The following is a 21,196-nucleotide window of genomic DNA, read 5'->3' on the forward strand; positions in this document are numbered from 1 at the left end:
TTTTTTAAATGCTTGAGCAAAATACACTACCAGTCCAAAGTTAATTTAGTAGGAATAATAAATTATTATTTTTGTATTTTTTATTATTATTATTTTTTTTAAGGAGTCTCCTATATACAGTATCTCACGAAGGTTGCATTTAAAAATGCAGTAAAACTGTAATATTGTGAATATTGGTACAATTTAAAATAGCTATTTTATAATTTATTGTATTTAAAAATACAGCCATTGCTTCAGTCTTCAGTTTAAAATAGGACAGTATTCCTACCTGTTGAATGGTTGAAAGGTATAAAATGGTATAAAAAAAAAAAAAGTATTTTCAAAACACAAATTAACCCTCTGTCCCCTGTGGATCCATAATTACATGCATAATTGCTCATTTTAATGATTTTTAAAAACTTGTAATATTGATATATCCAGCTTCTTAGCACTTTGAAGGACCTTAATCAAATTATTTACATCATTAGCTTAGTCAAACCAAGTGTTAATAACAAGGTTAAAAAAAAAAAAAAAAACACATATTTGCTAATTCAAGTTTATTTCAGAGTGTTAAAGATACTAGCATAAATACGAACATATGTAGCCCGTTAAACATTTGACCAACATCTAAATCATACACAAAGCTCAGAATACAAGCTTTAATGAGCTGTGACCATTTATTGAGTATTTTAAAAATACATTTAAGATGTTAAAAGCTCAAGTTATGTATGCAAGTTTTAAATCCATGAGGATTCACAGCCATATAAGATTTAAATTAAATGATTATAGCCCCCACTTTTATCTACAGTTCTAATTCATTCAAGCTGGGTTGCTCAATTATATGCTTCAGATCCATTTGCACTTCTACAGAAGATCCTCAATCAGAATCTTGTCTTTTCTTGATGCAGACAGAGGCCTCTCGGTAGATTTGGCCTCGATGACGGAGGGCTTAATTTGCAAGCTTGGGGCCCTAAATGAATTAAAATGTATGTCTTCACTTAGCGCTCAACAAGAGGATGAATGAGGTGACACTGAATTTACAGAGCTCCTCTGTTGCTCGACTAGATTAAGTTGATTTGAATATGATCTGTTCTGAATGTGACTCTCATTTTTAAGGCACTGAAGTTAAATGAGAATTTTTCTCACTGTCAAATTTCAAGGAATAATTAAAGAGTCAAACATACAGCAAAAGGCTCAATTAGCACATATTCAGATGTTATTGGTATATATTGGTATGTATGTATGTATGTGTGTGTGTGTATATATATATATATATATATATATATATATATATATATATATATATATATATATATATATAATTAATAATAAGAATTATTATTAATATTATTATTTTAAGAGCATTAAAATAAACATTATTTTATAAAATAATATTTTATATTATATTATTCATTTTTTAATTGAATATATTTTATTACTTTTATTATTATTATTATTATTATTATTATTATTATTATTATTATTATTATTTAATAATAAGTATAATAATAATATATTACATAACAAATATGTAATTTTGATTTGTTTATTTATTGCTTTTTGTTTTGCAAGATTATTATTATTATTATTATTATTATTATTGTTAATATTTACTGTACATACTATATTATTATGATATGTGTTTATATTTATTATAGTCTTTTTTAACAAACAAAAAATATAATTTATAATCTTGGACATTTTGGAACTGATTGGAAGCAATAAAAGATTTTGAATACTGTGGAGAAAAACAAAAAACTCGTTTGATCAAAAAGCAGAATTGTTTACCGACTTATGCCTCCAAAACACACTTCTAAATGCAGATCCTTCAGTAGACACAGGTTGTTGCAGTGCCCGGAGCATCAGTTCTGATTGAGAATTGAGGAAATATGTTACATTAGCAGTAAATGTCAAATAGACTATTGCATTTCTTCTCACTTTATATATTATGTGGCTTACTTTCTCTTAATGGCACTGTGAAATGGCAGATTGGACTCTGCAGAACAAAAGAGACTGCAATTAACCAACAGGAAGTGACCTGACCATCACATTTTTGCACAGGCAAACCTAAATGCAGCTGTGAGGCAATTTGCATTGATGCATAAAGATGAGCAGCATAAGATATATTATTGCTTTGTTTTTTTTTTTATTCTTATTATTTTCTAGCATTATCAGAAATAGCATTGAGAAAGCTATTTATATGCCTAGGTAGAGCATTTCAAATCAGTGACTCTGCTGTTAATTTGCTGTCTATGTAGGAAGCAGCTCACTAGGTTTCAGAAACAGAGCTTTTATCATTATTCTGTGATTTTTGCATGAACGCAAACCTGATTTGCAGGTCTGTCTTAGCTTCCAACTGCAATAGGCACCTACGCCTCACATCTCAGAGCAGATATAAGCCAAAATGGCATCCAACAGCACATCTTCTCTGACACCGATGGCATTCTGACGTGTTCATTCTCCAGAAAGAGCCTCTACAAGGTGGTCTCCTGGGAATGAATGCAGTCGGTTAGCCCAGAGTCAGTATTCATCAACAGCCTGGCTTCCTCATCCATGTAATGATTGTGGCATATAATCTCACTTGCAGAAGGTGGAGAAGCTACGGTCGATTTGGAGTCGCTCAGGTTGTCTTTGTCAGAGTAAATCTGTGCTGAAGGCCATGATGTAGGAACCAAACACCTCAATTCCCTGCCAGCAAGACCTGGCAGAGCAAAGTTGAGCTACCTTGCTACAAATTCATTCAAATGTCTAGAGCTAGCAGGTTCTTCTATGTTGTTAAAGTACTGGAATACTCCATTAATTGAAACGAGTAATAAATATATATCTATTAATGAAACCTGCTCAAAATTCAATCCGCATATGTCTTATTTCTCAAGGCTTTTTAACTTCTGACAAACACTCGTTTAATGACATCATCTCTCGTCAGCTGTTCATTGAAACAAACATGCTATTGATTTTAATATGCATTAATTACCGCTGTGTGATTCCCGTCCTCCTCGTCTCCGATTTCTCCCCCCTCCAGACACTAATTGTGTTGCCTTTCATCGGTGCCCTTTCAGATTGCGTTGGCATTTTTGTCACCACCCTGCCAGCTCTCATTCCGATCTCAACGAAGCCCCGCAGACTGATTTACATGCATCTGCAGTCTCGTCGTTCCACCTCGGAAAAGATGGCGGGAAGCAATCCAGGAGAAGCTATTCAGATGAATAGAAGTTCAATCATTGCAATCGATTCAATTTCCCAAACACTCGTGCACAAACATATTCACTAAACAAAAGCACTGAATATGTCTGTGTTCAGATTAGCATACTAACATACTACTATTGCTGCCGTATAGCACACACTGTGGCCTAACAAACATAGCCTGTTTCTTTTGGTTTTAAAATATAGGAGTGTGTGTGGACATTAGAAGTGGCTAAAGCAGTTGGTTCTGAAAGTTCAGAATTGCGCTTAAAGAACTCTTTACCATCCGCCTACTTACCATCTCCTACTTCCACTGCAAATAATGTTTCAAGTCAATCTCTTTATGTTGTCTTAAATATTCAACATGCTGTCACTCCCAACTGTTCACATATTGACACTTGGTCAGGACCCCTTTGGCGTCGCATTTTGATGCACCTAACCCCACCCCTACCCTAAACCAACCTACTTCTGAATGACATGAAACACATAACAGGCAAAATATAAGTGCAGTCACGGGTATTTATCGCAAAAACTGACCAAACAATCAAGCAGTATAAAAGCATTACAAACAAGTCGTGTTGCAAACCAAGTCTATGATGTTTTCATGTGAAGAAGAGAGTAAAAGGTTTTAATTACTGAAAATGATCCCGCGCCATTAACATGCTCACATCACCTCATTCAAAAAGATACTCCCATAGCATGACGCAATCAGTCACTGCACAAACAAAGCTGACGTAAGGCTTTTAATTTGTGCATAGAGCACAGATAACCGCACACAGGACTGAGACGGTGAATGCATCTAGTCCTTTCACAAGCAAGGTTTCTAAAAGCAATGGAGGAGCATGCATTTCGAAAAGTGATGGTGACGGTGTGACGGTGTACCCTGTGTATTAAAAAGTGATGCCAAGGGTTCCTGACCTAGCTTCAATATGTGACAAGTTGGGAGTGACAATGTGTTGAAATATTTGTATGTAAATGCATATTTCAATAAACATGCTGGTATCACTTTAGTATAGGGACCAATTCTCACTATTGTGGTTTAATAACATATTGGCTGCTTATTAGTACTTATAAAGCACATATTCATATTCTGTATGACCAAATTCTACATCATAATTCCTACCCAATATCTAAATCTTTCTAACTGTTACTAGTCTGCTAATGTAAACTATTAATATGCAGCGAAATAAGAGTTTGAGGCAAATGTTGTAGCTATTGGTTTCGTAAAGGCAAGAATTTGACCTTAAAATAAAGTGTGGCCAACAAGTCTTACATCTCTGATTAACATATTTTAATCAGTGGTTTAAATCAGTAAATCGTTTTTTTAATTTGATTGTCATTTGAAAAGGTTCATGGAATTGTAGTTCTTTCCCTCATTATAGCCATAAACACAGCATACAGTCGTCTGACTTTTTGTTCGTATTTCAGAATTTTTTGCTTCAAATTAAATTTAAATTAAATTTTTTATGGTTTGTATGCAAGTAGTATGCAGTGTCTTATTCCACTCAATGCCTGAAAAAAAGTAGTAGTCTGTTATTGTGATATATTGTTCTAGCTAATCAAACGAGCCAGTTAACCAGTCTTAAACAGTTAACGCTAAGCTAATAAACTAAGCTCTTGGCTTTACAATCAAAGGCTTATTGAAAATACAAAGGAAGATAAATGTTTCATTTGACACTTTTAATTCTCTGACATGTAATTTAAAAGAAATTACTGTATCATGTTTTCATGAATAATGAGCTATTTTATCATCAGAATGGGGGAGAGGATCTTACACATCAGCAGCTAGCTGGTAGCATTGCAGCTAATGTATGTTAGCATCTTGTTTGACTGTTTCAAGCTCTCCAAACATTATTCTGTCTCTCTCCTCTCTATCTTGGTCTATTACCGGTGATCATACCTTCATTACCTTCATCCATGACTGACTTTTCTTGGCAAGGATGTTGTGCGCTAACACTAAAGTGGGCCGAGTTAGCCAGGCGAGGAGCTCAGTATGGCCATAGGGAGCAGTTCCTGCCCACGCATGGGGAGCGCTAGCAGCGGCCCAGTAGTACCCTGAACTCCATCTCACGGAACAAGAGGAGTGTTGTTTGACCGCAGCAGGACTGGCATATTGCTTACACCTCCTAAAGGGCAGAGGCGGGAGGGAAAGAGCGAGCCAGAGAGGGGAGGGATATTTGCCACACATCACTGGAGCCTGTGGGACAGCTTCCTCCTCTGTGAGAAACTGGCTGCGAATGAGAATCACAGAAGCATAGCTGATTAACATACAGTACACAGCCTTATCGTTCCCTACATTAAAGACATTACGGCGGTGGGAAAAATAAACTTTCCAGACCTTTAATTATAGTACATCTCAATGCCTTTATGGTTTCCTAATCGTGACTTTCATATTTTTGCAGTCATTATTCCGAGTCATTTGCAGTTTGTACATTTAAACGAGAGTGGATGCACAACCACAGTTATTTTTTGTTGCTTATTTGAAAAACAGTGATTTATTCATCGTCAAACATCGAAAACAGTCACATTTTCACATTTGAATTCTTAAATCGTCGTCACTGTGCTCTGTGCTTAGAGACACGTCCTGTTGCCAAGGATATACTCTTGCCATAGCATTGTGGGACGTGAGCCAATAAACATTTTACCATAATCTCATTAAGAGTTCTTTTTCTTCGTACTATTTTCTACCTAAATTAATTTCTGGTAAAAATGAAAGCATAATGCGCTTACTATAAAGCACAAGCAGGCATTCTGAGGATGTACAGTATGCCGCAGGCTGCTTTGTATTCCGGCGCGCAGTCGATAGCCTGACCCCCATGTGAGCAAACCACTAATGAGCCTTGTAATTAATACGCAGTCACCACTTACGAGTTGAAAGCCGCAATAACCACGCAGCCGCCATTGAAACATCACTCTCAGTTGTCCTGGCACGGCTGTAATTAACACAACCCAACAGACATGAAGACGAAATGGATTCTAAACCAATCCAGTCCGGTGTCAGCCCAGGGCAGAGATGATTAATGTCTCATTGTTTTAATCGATTAATATCTCGCTTAACATGGGGAAGGCCTGGAGGGAGACTTTATTTATGGCTTTTGATGATTTGGAGCTGTCAAAAACCTTTAATGGATATATTTGTTTTCCCTTTCTCCGTCTTTCCTGGTTTCTCAGTTTTATGGTTCCAGGCTTGACAAATCTTGTGAATCATATTGGTTATTTTTTATGGCAAAAGGGCTTGATCTATTTGCCAGCTTCTAAAAAACTGAAATTAGGATTAAAGGCCCTTTTTCACACCAAAAAACGAGAACTATACAGATAACTATAATGATCTAATTTAGGGTTGCACTTTATTTTGCAGTTCTGTTACTCATGTACATGCGATGTACTTATTATAGTGATTAAAATAACTGGGTACTAACTAAGGCTGGGTATCGATTCAGATGTCCTGTTTTGATTTGATTTTTGTGTATTTTTGTATTCATGTCATCATATAGTGTGAAGGCATAGGCTGAAAACACCGCAAGCGTCGTCCGTGCTTTAGTTTGTGTGTACATTACTAAACAAAACAGTGTGCTGTGCCATCCACCAGTCATTCATTGATTGCGGAAATCATGGCACCTTATGCGATGTGATAAGATTCACATTAATCAGATCTTGTTTTAAATGGGTGTTGAAATAAATACCAGAAAAGAACGATTCGCAGCTTTTGAGAATCAATTTTGAATCAACATCATTTTAAAAAACTATTTTTTTTTTGCCCAGCCCTAGTAATAATCCTGAAACTACCCCTAAACCTGACCCTAGTACCCCAATCTAGTTACCTTATATTACCAGTACTTTCATACTTACTAGTGTGACAGAGCTTTAATAAATTAGAAAATGCTATGAAAAATCAAGAAAATTATGGAAAGTGGACAATTTTGCCTCTAGGCGACTTTTAATTACTTTTCTCCACAAATACGAGTACATACAAATAAGGATTTTAACTCCTTATTTTAATGTGGAGTGTGGCTTGGTTTTGGGTTTGAGTTTGTGAAGGTGACTAGTCCTTGATTATCAAAATTTGGTGCCCCGACAGGTGGGAGGACACACAATGCTGCCCATTCGCTGGATGCCACCAGAAAGCATCATGTACAGGAAGTTCACGACAGAGAGTGATGTGTGGAGCTTTGGCGTCATCCTCTGGGAGATCTTCACCTACGGCAAGCAACCATGGTTTCAGCTGGCAAATAATGAGGTATGCTCATTTTTATCGGTTTCCATAAAGAAAAAAAACAATCAAGAAATCTTCTTTTTTTAGCTGTTTGCTAGCCCTCTGGCTAGCTTTGGTCACGCGTTATTAGTTAACCACAAGCGCTCGATGACTGGCGTAGGTGAAAGCAAGTTGTAAAGACTCATTGCCTTGATGAGATTAATCAACAAAAGGCTAATGGCTAAACAGAATGTCTTTACTGGACTAAAAACTGGATCTGGAATCCTACAGTCCTGACAATTAGCAGCAATATGAGACAAACTCAGAGCTAATTTTAGCGTAGGTTGTTGTCTGGTCAGAATAAAGGAAGTCTTCTAACAGGATGACAAAAAAGGTGAAATTAAACAATCACTGGCTGTTATATTAAGTAATTTGGCAGCTATAGACGGTAACTCTAGCTCATCTTGAACATGACGTCTTTCTATGAGATGAACAGGAAGTACACATGTTGAAATGTCATGTTGTTGGCGAATTCATCGCACACACATTCCCTTGAGTGACATGTTAATGAGGAACACCGCTGCTTAATTTTCAGCTATTGTACTCCATGTAACATTTCACAACTAAGGTTTGGATGAACTCCAAGCAGCCGCGCACACAGAGATATGCTGCTCCCAAAACTATTCCATGTTTCTAAATAGCAAAGATTATTATTTACTTTTTTACACAAATCTCATAATTACTACTATTGAACTCAATGTTGTTATGGTAAGACAAGAGCCTTATAACATTGTGTTCGCTACTGTGACTGAACTGGGCTTTATTGGTTCATTTATGCATTCAAAACTAAATGTTGCGACTAAATAATCCCATGTGCAGAAAATGAAGGAAATTATATTGTGAGTGACTGTAGACTATAAAAAGAGAAAAGAGTTGTTATAATAAGAGAAGTTTATGGGTGAACCTTGTGAAAGCTTATTTTGCTCCCAAACCAAAAGGGGGAAAAATAAATATATTTTGCATAATGAAAATGAAGGCAGTAATTGTATAATTTTGTGTGGGGGGTATATATATATATATATATATATATATATATATATATATATATATATATATATATATATATATATATATATATATATATAATATTTAAAAAATTAATTCTTAATACAAAATTAAAAAAAAAATATTAATAATACTGGTTACATTGTTAAATGCCCATATAGTTATATTATCATATAATTACAGTAATTATTATTTTATAATCATCATTGGGAATTAAAACAATTATGAGTAGGACAAATTTTCAAATATTCATGTATTTACAATATCATAAAATTACAGTAATGCTAATCTAATAAGAATCAATGTTGCGAAGGATGGCAATTATAAGTAGAAAAAATGCAAACAATCATAATAGTCCTACAAGTTATTTTATTATATAGTAGTTATATAATAGTTACTAGTAAAAAGTTGCTAAAATATGTAAAATATTATATAAATAGTGCTGTCAAATCAGTTGATTGCATCCAAAATTCATCCAAAATGTTTAAATGTGTAAAATGTAAAAATAAATGTAAAATTGTATTGCATGTTTCTTAAGATATACATACATATACATTCACACACACACACTCACACTCTCTCTCTCTCACACACACACACACACACACACACACACACACACACACACACACACACACACATATATATATATATATATATATATATATATATATATATATATATATATATATATATATATATATATATATGTAAAATATACTAATGTATTATACACACAATAATACAAATGACATATATTTTAATGAGATTCACAGTGATAAGCAGGAATCAGAAGAGAACAGGCACCAGTAATATAAAGCAGAGAATCTATGTGAGAAACTGTGTTCTGTTTTTCTCTGCTGGCCAAACACAGCTGGATCTGCCAAAAATATTCCATTCCCCACTTCAGATTCCCAAGCTGTGAAAAGTGAAAAAAAGCCACAGAGCTTCTCTCTAAGCTTCAAGTCGCAGCTGGTTTGAGCTCTACTTCACACAGGCATTATCAATATCAGCTCAGTGAACCATAATCTACAGGTGCTGTGTGATTTATGCAAGAAAGATGTGTGTTTTTGTATTTTGCACTGAAGGGGCTTGAATACCAATCACATGCACTGCTTCATATTCTGTTGCCAGAGGGACGGTGGCTACTGTATTGCATCAGAACGTATGGTGTCATTTCTGCCAGTGGAAGAAACTAAATCAAACTTTCAGTCGATAGAACACAGACAGCCACTAGCTGGAGTCAGCCCGGGGAACCCGAGAGACCTCCAACAATCATCTGTCTTTTCTAAAAGTCGATACGAAGCCACCCACAGAGGCAAATGTCTTGAGTTTCATGAGATGGTCCCACTTTGCGTATCATAACTTACAGGCTGTACATGGTTTCTCTACAGAAACAGGAAACTGGTAAATGAGAGAATAGGTCTGCTGTACAAAAGAAACACATCAGACAGTTTTTCAGACCAGAGGTGGGTAGAGTACCCAACAACTGCACTCAAGTAAAAGTAAAAGTACTTCTAGAAATATTTACTCAAGTAATAGTCTGAATAGTTACTTGAGCAAGAGTAAAAAAGTAACAGATAAAAAAAAAAACAGTTCTCAAGTAGTTAGTTACTGTGGATCATATACTGCATATTTATAGTCTATTTTTATTCAGATATACAGTATAGATTAAAAAAAAAATTATGTTAGGTAATTTATTTCAATGATGCAAATCAGAATTATCATCAGCCTTTATGCTAGTCGTCAGTGTCACATAATCCTTTATCCATCATCTCTTTTTTATAAATCAGAAATCTCATTGAAGAATTGCAATAACATGTATCCATAGTCCACCAATCAGATGATGTTATGGAAACTACCCTCTAAAAATGATATACGATATCTTTTAAAAGTTTTTGTTGTTGTTTAAACAAGTCTTTTATTTTCAAATTTTCTATTTTAATATATTTTAAAATGTGATTTATTTCAGTTGTTGCAAATGTGAATTGTCAGCATCCATTACTTCTGGCTTTAGTGTTAAACGTCATTTCCTTCAGAAATATGTAATATATTCTAAAATATTTTAATATGCTGATTTGGGGCTCAAGAAACATTTTTGTTGTTATTGTTAAAAAAAAAAAAAAACAGTTGCTTAATATTGCTGCTTACTATATTTGTGGAAACCACTTTTTATTTTTTTTTTTTGCTAATAAAATAGAACTGAATAACTTACTGACCCCAAACGTTTAGTACATTTTCTTTTCATTTTCGTTCTTTTGTACTTGTAACTAGCAATTTCTGAAAAGGCAGAAAAATATTTGAAAGCAAATCCTACAAAAAAAAGTTAACTTCATAACTGAAGTTCAACTATATGCTTTGTCTGTCTTACATGTAGTCTATATTACTGTATACGTGTGTGTGTGTGTGTGTGTGTATTAGTGCTTTCAATTTATTAAAAAATAACATTAATAAATCACAAATTTTTTCTGAAATTATTTGTGATTAATCCCACTTAACATTACTGTTTTTAAATATGCAGTTATATTGCAATAATTTCACATTCAATCTTCAAATTAATGTACAAACATAAATGCAGTATATTGTTTTATATATTTGTTTAATGCCATATTTTTTATTGCCAGGCCAGTATCACTGATACAAATTAATACTGGTTTCCCTATAAAGAAAATGTCACCCTAATATTTAACCATTGACTATAGCCATTTATTTTTACAATTTAGAGATATCAATTTTAACATTTATTAGACCTTAAAAATTATTTCTAATTTAAGTGAACTTAAAACAATCTTCAGATAAACCTGAATTTATTTTAATATTTAAATTTCAATATTTATAAATTAATCAATTTATTATTTAAATTTATGAAATAATAATAAATGTCATATTTAGCTACCAGTGCCCATCAGCAGAAATATAAAGAAATGTAATAGTTATCAAAAACTAAATTCTAAACTAAATACAGATGAATCCATAAAGCTTTAAAAGTAAAAAAAAAAGATTTCCTCTTTTTTTCTTTTGTTCTTGATGAACAGACCTCACAGCTGCTGGTTATTAGAGCATTTACCTACTGTTGCGAGAGCTGCAGCTGTTGAACATGACGCAGATCTGACATGCATCATATTCTGATATTAACTCTCTTTACCTTTTCTGACCCACTTCAGGTCGGACCCACTTAATCTTTAATAATGAACTGACGAGTTGAATCGAGAGTGTTACATAAGGCAGACAGTGCCGGTGTTCTGACGATTTATGCTACCCGCTCAGATCGTCCTAGCTCCCATTAAACAGAAAGGTTGCACAAATCGATAGTGAAAAATGCTACCAATCAGATTTGTTCTACCAGCTTCTTATTCATGTGGTTTGAAGCTTTTTTTTTTTTTTAAAGCCTTTCCTACCCCAACCCTAAACCTACCCACCCATACCTACCCCTACTCTAAAAACAATGCAGATATATATTTGAATAAAAGCTGCTCCAGGACAGTTTGGAAAACCATTTCAAATGTGACTCATACTGTATATAACATATTACATGCATGCAAAGTTTTAAGGCAGCTTTAAACGCCTTTTTGGTAACTTCATGACTTAACTGACTACGACATTGCATGCTCATAGTTTCTTTCACAATTTGATATAAAATGATACAGACTACAGCGCACACTGGCACCTTTGTGTGTGTATTTGAAGAGCTTGCGCTGCGAGAACAGTACCGTTTCCACACTCGTTTGACTCATCTCTGGCGCTGAATTGAAGTTGGGGCACGTGTCTGAAACTGATACAAGAAAAGTGACGGAAGTAGGAGTTATGAGGGCGTTGGCCAACCCTAGGCCTCACCCCTGCGTTAACGCCATTAAATAATTTCAACTTGTTAAACTGAAAAAAATGTATTGCCTCGAAAAGTTTGGAGACCCCTGCAATTTAATATTTGTGAAGTAATTCCGTTCTCCGTCCTCCCCGCCTTTGCAGGTAATCGAATGCATCACACAAGGACGTGTGCTGGAGAGGCCACGGGTTTGTCCCAAGGAAGTGTACGACATTATGCTGGGATGCTGGCAGAGGGAACCACAGCAGAGGTTGAACATCAAAGACATCCAGAAAATTCTTTATGCCTTGGGCAAAGCCACACCTGTCTACCTGGATATCCTGGGCTAGTGTTTGTTGGGAATATGTGTGGATGTCTGCGTCTATCCATCAGAGGAACGAACAACCTGGGATTTACCCAAAACAACACTGTCAGACACCTACAACATGGGGATGGACTTAAGTGCCTGCTACTCCTTTCGATACACTGGATAACAGTCTTTAAAAAGCACTTTTACATTTTGTTTACTTGCATATAAAGATGTACAGTTCTACTGCAAGAAGAGGAGTCTCATTTCTCTATTTCTTTAGTTTTTCTTTTCGTTTTGGTAAGAACAGCCTACTTCAAACTCTAAAAAAGGAATAATGGAAAATTCCCCCTAAAGTATTAAAAAAATCTTTTTTTTTCCATTTCTTGGCTGCTTGACAACTCTCCCAGTGGTTATTTGTTTCATAAATATATATATTTTTAATTTATTTTTCTTTCTCCGAAGTGTGGATGTATGCCATGTTTCTTGCTAACGGTATATTGCCTTTTGGATATGACTGCTCACCGTTGCCATGTCAGATGATTGGCAAGGACTTTTTTCAGAAAAAGCCTTACTGCGCTGTGATTGGCCGGATCTTCTCTTTGTCGCTACAGGGAGTATCCAACAGGGCTTTTAAATATTCTGAGGAGCTTTTTAGTGAATAGATGAACTTGAAGGAACCACCAATCAATACAGAGGAGTTTATTTAAAAAAAAAAAAAAAAGAAAGAAAAAAAAAGAATGTATATAATGTAAATTTCTGTGTCACAAGCAACAGTATGTTAACTTATTTCATTTCCTGATTAGATGATTTTAGTTCCTTGGTGTGCTGTTACGGTGAGTGAATTCTATAAATATTTTGATAATATTTTAATGTTTTTATTTTTCACATGTCCATAGAATGTATGCTGATATTTCTAAATGAGCTTCTTTATTTTATTTAATTTTTTTCCCCTCTTTGGGTCCAACCAAGAGCTAGAGAACGGTTAGCGTTTCGATGGTGGAACACACCGTAATGGGAAAGTCATGAGACGTAGCCTCGCTCCTTGTATTCCAGAGACCATTTGCTTTTTAAACGAATGTAACAGGAAAGGTAGATGTATTTCCCAAAGCAAGCTCATGCCCAGAAAATATTAATAGGCCTATTCCATTCATTAACACTCATTGCATTTATGATTATGCTTTTTGCAAACATATTATATTGTCCTTTCCTTTCCTTTGAGTAATAAAAGGTTAAGCTATCTGGAAGAACTAGCATGTGCAAAAAAACATTATATGTATATAATTTTTATAATAATCCTTTCCTAGTTCAGTGACTTTTTTTACTACTTTCCTCTAAAAAAAATATTGTAGCTGCTAATGGAGTCATCAAAATATAATAGAGTGTAATCCATAACAATGTTTTGGATTCTGTTAGGTAATACATATTATTTTCTCCCAATTGTTTTAGAAGACTGTATACACAATTGTGGGGTAACTTAATTGTGTATTCAAGATGGAGCTTTCCTAAGACTTAAGGGCTTCTTTTCAACATTCTTCATTTATTCTGAAGTGACATTTGGATTTTATTGTAATGTGTTCTCTCATTCACTCTCTCTTGCACAGTTTTGCTGGTTCATGCTTTTCATTCAAGACGATCTGTGGCTCAGTGTTTGTCTGATGATAAATCTGTAATCACTGCACATAGAGTACATCAGCCAAGTAAACTTTAGTTCAGCTTTGGCTGCAGATGTGTGCAAATGATTCTTGAGCATACAATCTGTGACATTTCAAAAATGAATCTTGAATTCTGCTTAACTCTCACACATATTAACACCGGAACATTAATATGTATTTCATGAGTGCTCACGTTGACTCTCGCAACTTCATCCCACCCATTACCAAAAGTGAAAATTGTCAAAAACTTTCCTGCTTTTTCCACTTAAATTGGTGTTTGAGGCAACCTGCCCATCAGAGTTCATCAGAACAGATTTGCGCTTAACCATAATCTCACCCTTCGCATCAAGAAAAGTTCCTGACATAGAGGAAGTCACTTAAACATTTGTTGATCTTGTTGTGTTGTTTCTTTCTGCTTCCCACTGTGGCCAGATAATTCTCTCCACATCTATGACAAGGGGGAAATTGCAAAAGTCTTTCAATAAGACCGCCAGCGATGTGCTTACGTGTGATAAGATGCTTCTCATTTTGATTTTCTCGTTGGCTGCAGGGCCCTGCTGCAGATATTCACTGACTTTACAATTTTTCCCAAGCTTTCGTGAAGAAAAGTAACAGAGGAGATTTACCCTGGTATGGGTACCCAAATGCTTGCTCAAAATGTTTGAGGTTCAATTAAGTAAACAGGTACACCTGCATCCCAAGACTTCATTTCAAGTGTAGTCCTCTTTACTGAATGTAATTTCTGCAAATCTTTCACTGATGTGGCATACCAGATTTTACATGTCAATTGTAGCACAGAGTGAGCATTCACGCCGAATTAGGTTCTAATTAGAAGGAAACAGACAAAATGTCAGTTTTGGCAATGACACCAATTCCCAGATTTCCTGTAAAGAGACAAGGCTTGGAGAATGCATGTGGGGATAATTTCCTGAATTATCATGAACAGGCTTTTATGTCTTTGGTCTTTGTTCAACCTCTTTTTCAGTGTGGGCAATTTTCAGTAAAAACCTTTCTTGCTCAATTATTTCTCTAATAAAAAATTGGTTTATTCAAAAAAGTAAACATATAACAATATATTCATCATTTGAACATTGTCTGGGCATTTTTTTTATGACCGTTTTTTGAAACAAGGGTTATACCCTCATGCTTCTCAACATTTGTGTATGTTGCAACAAAATGTAACATTACTGCATTTAGTACTTGCATGTTTCCTAAAGGACTGTGGATTGTGGCTTACTGTTGTGAATCGGTCAGGGCAGCGATTACTGAAGATTATTTGAGTCATTGGGTACATAACTGTGACTAACAGGGTTGAAAGAATCAGACATTTGTCTGTGGTGAGCCTGATCGTTGCTCGACGACCTGTGAAAGGTGGATTATACAAACGTGGCAAGGAGAGGTGGGGTGGCTGTATCGTTATCGCCTGAAGCCGTCGGTGAACAGGCGTGAACTGAATTAGCAGTTTCTGTAAATGAAAGGACGTGAGCGTGAGAGCCACAGCTGGTTTGGGGAGGGGGGACAGCAAGGTGACAGTAGGGCAGCTCCAGGGGTTGCCGTGACTCTAATGACTTCACCTTGCAGAAATGGGTGGAAATTACCAATGAAATGAGTTTTTGGCCCGGGCTTTTAGATATCCCTTAAATATGATGGCCAGTCTTTCGGTAATCCTCCCGAGGCAGAGAAGAGAGGTGTGCGGGGAAAAAGCAAGGGTTTGGAGAGATGAATCAGTGAAGGTCACACATTAACAGAGTGGATAGAAGTGCCACAGCGCTGTCTGTTGGCAGGCTAACCGAGTCGAGTTGAGCATTCAGAGCTGTGAGGCAAGCAGAATCTCCCTCTCTCGCTTACCGCCGCCATGGCAGCGAATAAGCGCAGGGCGATTGATGAGAGGTTTAAGACCTTAATCATGAGGAGAAGAAGCGAGGCAGGAAGCTGGAACATTACATCTGGAATGAGCTCTCTTTCAGCACTTCATAACCGTGCAGAAGGGCTGCAGAAACCCAGCACTGTCATGCTTCGCTGCTGATCTCAGATCAGCCCTCTCCTCATCCATTTATCCTACCTTCTGTGGGGTTGATTTACCAAAGCATTTAATGCATGCAAGACTGCCTTACTGGGGCAAAGTGAAGAACAACAACTATAATTGCCTAATCACCTCCTAAAATGTTGCTATAATCAGATGCAGAGGCAAATAGTTTTAATACGTTACGTGTTAACTTTTTAACTTGAATTACTGCCTTTGATATATTCTGTTTTGAGCACTCAGATGCAATACTAATCCAAGCGTAGCTTCTTTAGAAACCAGTAACAACCCCATCAAATTACCCGACCAGCTTTTAGAACTCATTTAGCACCCTGACACTTGATGTGGCCACCTGGAGCAATAATCTCAAAGAGATGCAGTCACGCTGAATATCTTACTGATTGAATCTGTTATCCCAAAGTCGCTACAGATCTTCAGCTGTCACTGTGGCTCACATAAAAAAATATTATCCGTTTTTGCCTCCAGGATAAAACTAATTTTCATTGCCTTCAAAACATTTAATTAAAGATGCTTATCTGATTTGAAACCCCACTCCTAAATTACAAATGAGGCTACCAGAACAAGTCCTTATCTACCTCCAGTGCATTGCCACTTAAGTACTCTTAATGTACTCTGGAAAGAAGCAGTTCCAAACTTGCAGTCGATTCATGGCACGCTCTGCTGATGATATGAATAGCAATGGTAATGTTTTTATACATCTGAAGCAGCTACATCCCTGAGAAAGTGCTAGCTGCATTTTGGGAGCCTGACTCAGCACATGCTGCAGCTACTGTATACTCTGGGCACATGGACAAGCATGTGAATCTTGTTGCTTAGAACCTAAAGTGATCTATAGTTTAGGCCAGCAGATCTCCTGAGCTGTGGGAAAAGCTGAAACTGCTTTCAAGGACAGTTGTGCATTTACCTCCGAAAGCATTGCCAATTGCAACTCTGGATTTCTTTAAAAGGGAGCTTAAAATTGACTGCGGCATTAAGACTTCAGATGGGGATGTCACCCCAGAGCAATCTCCTGCACTGTCAGCAGACTTTGACATCTAGATTAACCTTCCTGCTGTGAGCATGCTGACAGCTCTCATTGGGATGCAAGAAGCATCTCTGATCTTCTATTCCAAAGGTACTTTGGCCCCCTCTCTCCCTGTTTGAAAGGGAAAGTAGGAAGCATGAGCCAGCACATGCACACTAATCCAAGGAAGGTCCTTACGTGTGTCCGTGTGGGAAGGGATGTTATCGCCTTTGGAATGGAAATGTTGAACAAAAGGTGATCTTTCCCAGCCTTCCCCAAGTTTCCCAGTCCAGCAGCAAGCAAAAGATACACAAAAGGGCCTAGGTGGATATAGTAAGTCTCTTTCAAGTCTTTTTCAACAGAACAGTTTTATTTCCTAATAGAGACTACGGCCCTTTGTTCCACAGAAGAATGTGTGTCAATCACAACAAAAGGGAAGTGAGCTCCTTTGAGCTCTTGCACAGTCTCTAAAATGTATTATTCAACCTCTGGTCAACTGTGTGAGAAAGTTGTTTACCAAGGTGATTACTACAATGTAGTTCCAACTTTGAGCGAAAAGTTATTTCGCCTGTAATTGTTTTCTTTTTTTTTACTTACTTGTGCCAGATAATGACTGTAACCTTGTTGGTCAAAGCTCAATATCTAAACAGCATGAAGATTAGTCATCAACCCCTTTGTCGGCCAAATTTGTAAAATAAATTGCAAGTTGTCAACTCAATAAGGAGCCAATATGTCAGTTTTTCTTTTTATCAGAAGCCTTTTGAAATATCTTTGTTGCAGTATCCTTGCGTATAAGATTTTAAGTGCTCGGGGGAAAAAAAGTCTAAGCTACTCCCTGCCTTGCCAAGATGTTGTTGATGAAAACATCAGCTTAAACCAGGTTGGTTCTCTGATCAGCTAGTTTAGCTGGACTGGGAGATCAGCTAAGACCAGCTACTCATCTTAGGAGTTATTTTTTACTACATGATTGTAATTCTGAAGGCACTGTTTATAACACTGCCATTACTTTAATTCATGGTTCCTACATCCCAACAATTATCTTTCGTTTCAGAGGCAAGCAAATGTGAGCCTGTGAGACACTCTGTGAGACCAATTGCTGAGAAACCACTTTAAATGTCTTCATTTGCAGCATGGCTTACAGTAGAACACCCCTGCAGTGTTAAGAGGGTGCTAGCAGGGACCTACCCATACAATAACCCAACTAAAAATAACCTTGCGAGGAGGTTTGATGGAGTGCGGTGGTGAGTTTGTGACTCATGCTGCCTATCTAGGCTCAGATCACAGCTCGTCTGCACTAGCTCTGCCACCCACAACACCATACGTTTAAGTCAGACTACTGCAAACTAGCCTCTCACTGCAGCGAACAAGAACATGTTTGAGTCACTGTTATAGTGCAACATCTGGCCTTTTAGTTTCAATGAAATCTATAACGATTGAGCTGACGTTATAGATCGCGACATGTTTAGTGCATTTAGTACATAGCCTTTGTTAACGCATTTCATGAGGTCAGAGCAAGATGTAAACAGGAAGGTGGTGAAATCTGTCACCTTGTGTTCTTTTATTGGTGCATGTAATGCTATTGCGATCATGCAAACAGTTATTTATTACTACATGAAAACCCTAGAGACTCACATTTTAGGCCATTGCTTTCAGAGGGTGTTTGATGACTGAACGACAGAAAAAGAAAAGAAGGTCAGAAATAATTCATTGGCCTTAGGTCACAGTAGAAGCAATGTAAATAAATAAGTTTTGTCCATCTTTTCATCTCTCAAACATCCTGGCCCTCCAGGTAGTGGACTTGCACTTCAAAACTAGATATTCTGAGATAACGGCGCCATCTTATTTTATGCGGAAAACAGAAAGACTGGACAGGGATCTGGAATGCAGGGAGAGAAGCTAGAATCCTTATCACCTATGTGATTGGACTGTGTTTCCAGTAACCCATACTGGCAGAAGAGAAATATATTACCAGTAGGCTGTATTGCAGCAGCCTAAAATTCATGTCACATTTTTTTTGTAACGATTATAACGATTGAGCTGACGTTATAGATCGCGACATGTTTAGTGCATTTAGTACATAGCCTTTGTTAACGCATTTCATGAGGTCAGAGCAAGATGTAAACAGGAAGGTGGTGAAATCTGTCACCTTGTGTTCTTTTATTGGTGCATGTAATGCTATTGCGATCATGCAAACAGTTATTTATTACTACATGAAAACCCTAGAGACTCACATTTTAGGCCATTGCTTTCAGAGGGTGTTTGATGACTGAACGACAGAAAAAGAAAAGAAGGTCAGAAATAATTCATTGGCCTTAGGTCACAGTAGAAGCAATGTAGGACACATATGCTTTATTAGCTGCAGCGGTGTTACAATCATCTAGCATGCCATTCAACACAGGGATGTTTTTAGAGATTAAATGCTTCTAGAAAAGGACAATTTTATAAGCCAAGCCTGTTTTTTTTTTTTGTACAGTATTTTGACGAGTTGATGTAAGCATAGCTATATTCACAAAAGTGGGCATACATACTAAATAAATAGTAAACAAACATATTTCTAATGTAATATTTGGATAAAGGTATTCGCTTAGGTATGTTTTGATCAGACTTGCTAGGCTAGTTTAGGATGCTATTTTTTGATGGGTTAAACTTAAGTAGCTTACGGTTACAGTTTATCGCTATGATCTTCCTCTTGCAAAGACACTCAGACAGGTTTTCTAAAATCTTATATTGAATAACTTCTGCTTTTTTACAAAAAAATAAAAAAGTTTCCGATTCATCATAATATGGAAAGGTAATGATACACCTTCATGGTGTCTTTCTTAAAAGCATCAGCCATTGGATATTTGACAGAGTTAGAATTTTTGGTAAATCCATATTATATATATATATATATATATATATATATATATATATATATATATATATATATATATATATATATATATTATTATTATTATTATTAATATATATTTTTTTCTTTTCTCAAACAAAGCCTGGATTAAAGAAGGAAAATTTAGATAAGATTATTGGTTTTTAAAATGGGGTCTGCAAAAAATATACATGTTTCAGATCGAACATCCGTCTATGCTTAATGGTAAATCTTGAAAAGCCATAGATAGATAGTCTATTTGGTATTTAAAGCCATAAGGAACTATGTTAGGAATCACACTAGGAGTATATGCACACACTTGTTCTATCTTCTATCTTGCCATCAGACCACTTAGCTTTAAAATATGTGAATCAGGCAAAAATGAGTGGGAAATTGTGTAGGTTTGGCATGGATATGCCATATACAGACAAACACTGCAGTAGAAGCATAGGAAATATTGTCGTCCCACTCTTGCAGTGCTAAATCCAATCGACGCTGCGAAAGCCACAGGAGGAGCTGACATTTCCAACCTTGTTTTAAAAACTAACCTCAGCTATATTAAAGTCTGCAGGCAACAGGATTCTCACCCCAACATTATGGCTCACCGTGTATTGTTTTGTCCATCTTTTCATCTCTCAAACATCCTGGCCCTCCAGGTAGTGGACTTGCACTTCAAAACTAGATATTCTGAGATAACGGCGCCATCTTATTTTATGCGGAAAACAGAAAGACTGGACAGGGATCTGGAATGCAGGGAGAGAAGCTAGAATCCTTATCACCTATGTGATTGGACTGTGTTTCCAGTAACCCATACTGGCAGAAGAGAAATATATTACCAGTAGGCTGTATTGCAGCAGCCTAAAATTCATGTCACATTTTTTTTGTGAAACGCTTTGTTCACTGACGCCTTTGGTATTGATGTCATATAATCAGTATATACTGTAAACGAGGATAAGAGATTCATAAAACCATGTTAAAGCAAACTCATATTACACATTAGCAATATCTGTGTGTGTCACTATCATTGTTGGTATTCATCTTTCAACCTAATATATTTCTCTTCCTGTGAATTGTGTGTGGGAAAAATCCGTTGCAAT

At 36.3% G+C, this 21,196-nt stretch overlaps 1 protein-coding gene and 1 long non-coding RNA gene across 4 annotated transcripts in view; one reads left to right on the forward strand and one right to left on the reverse strand.

Annotated features, from left to right (window-relative positions):
- Positions 1–13,877, forward strand: part of ntrk3a (neurotrophic tyrosine kinase, receptor, type 3a) — a 203,515-nt gene extending 189,638 nt beyond the window's left edge. Inside the window, exons 16-17 of the mRNA XM_026252909.1 lie at positions 7,241–7,399; positions 12,386–13,877. Of these exons, the coding sequence (XP_026108694.1) occupies positions 7,241–7,399; positions 12,386–12,571 (345 nt within the window). The 3' untranslated portion in view covers positions 12,572–13,877. The remainder of the gene's footprint in view (positions 1–7,240; positions 7,400–12,385) is intronic.
- LOC113080857 (uncharacterized) lies at positions 1,831–3,240 on the reverse strand. 3 transcript variants are annotated; one of them, XR_003282034.1, is made up of 4 exons: positions 2,954–3,240; positions 2,307–2,680; positions 1,939–1,975; positions 1,831–1,847 (listed from the first exon to the last, which is right to left on the reverse strand). It is a non-coding gene; the product is annotated as an uncharacterized LOC113080857 (long non-coding RNA). The 3 variants fall into 3 exon arrangements; XR_003282035.1 differs by having other exon boundaries at positions 2,307–2,468; positions 2,561–3,240; XR_003282033.1 differs by having other exon boundaries at positions 2,307–3,240.
- Positions 13,878–21,196: the final 7,319 nt, after the last annotated feature.

Source organism: Carassius auratus, unplaced genomic scaffold, assembly GCF_003368295.1.
Source record: "Carassius auratus strain Wakin unplaced genomic scaffold, ASM336829v1 scaf_tig00032278, whole genome shotgun sequence".
Classification (NCBI taxonomy): domain Eukaryota; kingdom Metazoa; phylum Chordata; class Actinopteri; order Cypriniformes; family Cyprinidae; genus Carassius; species Carassius auratus.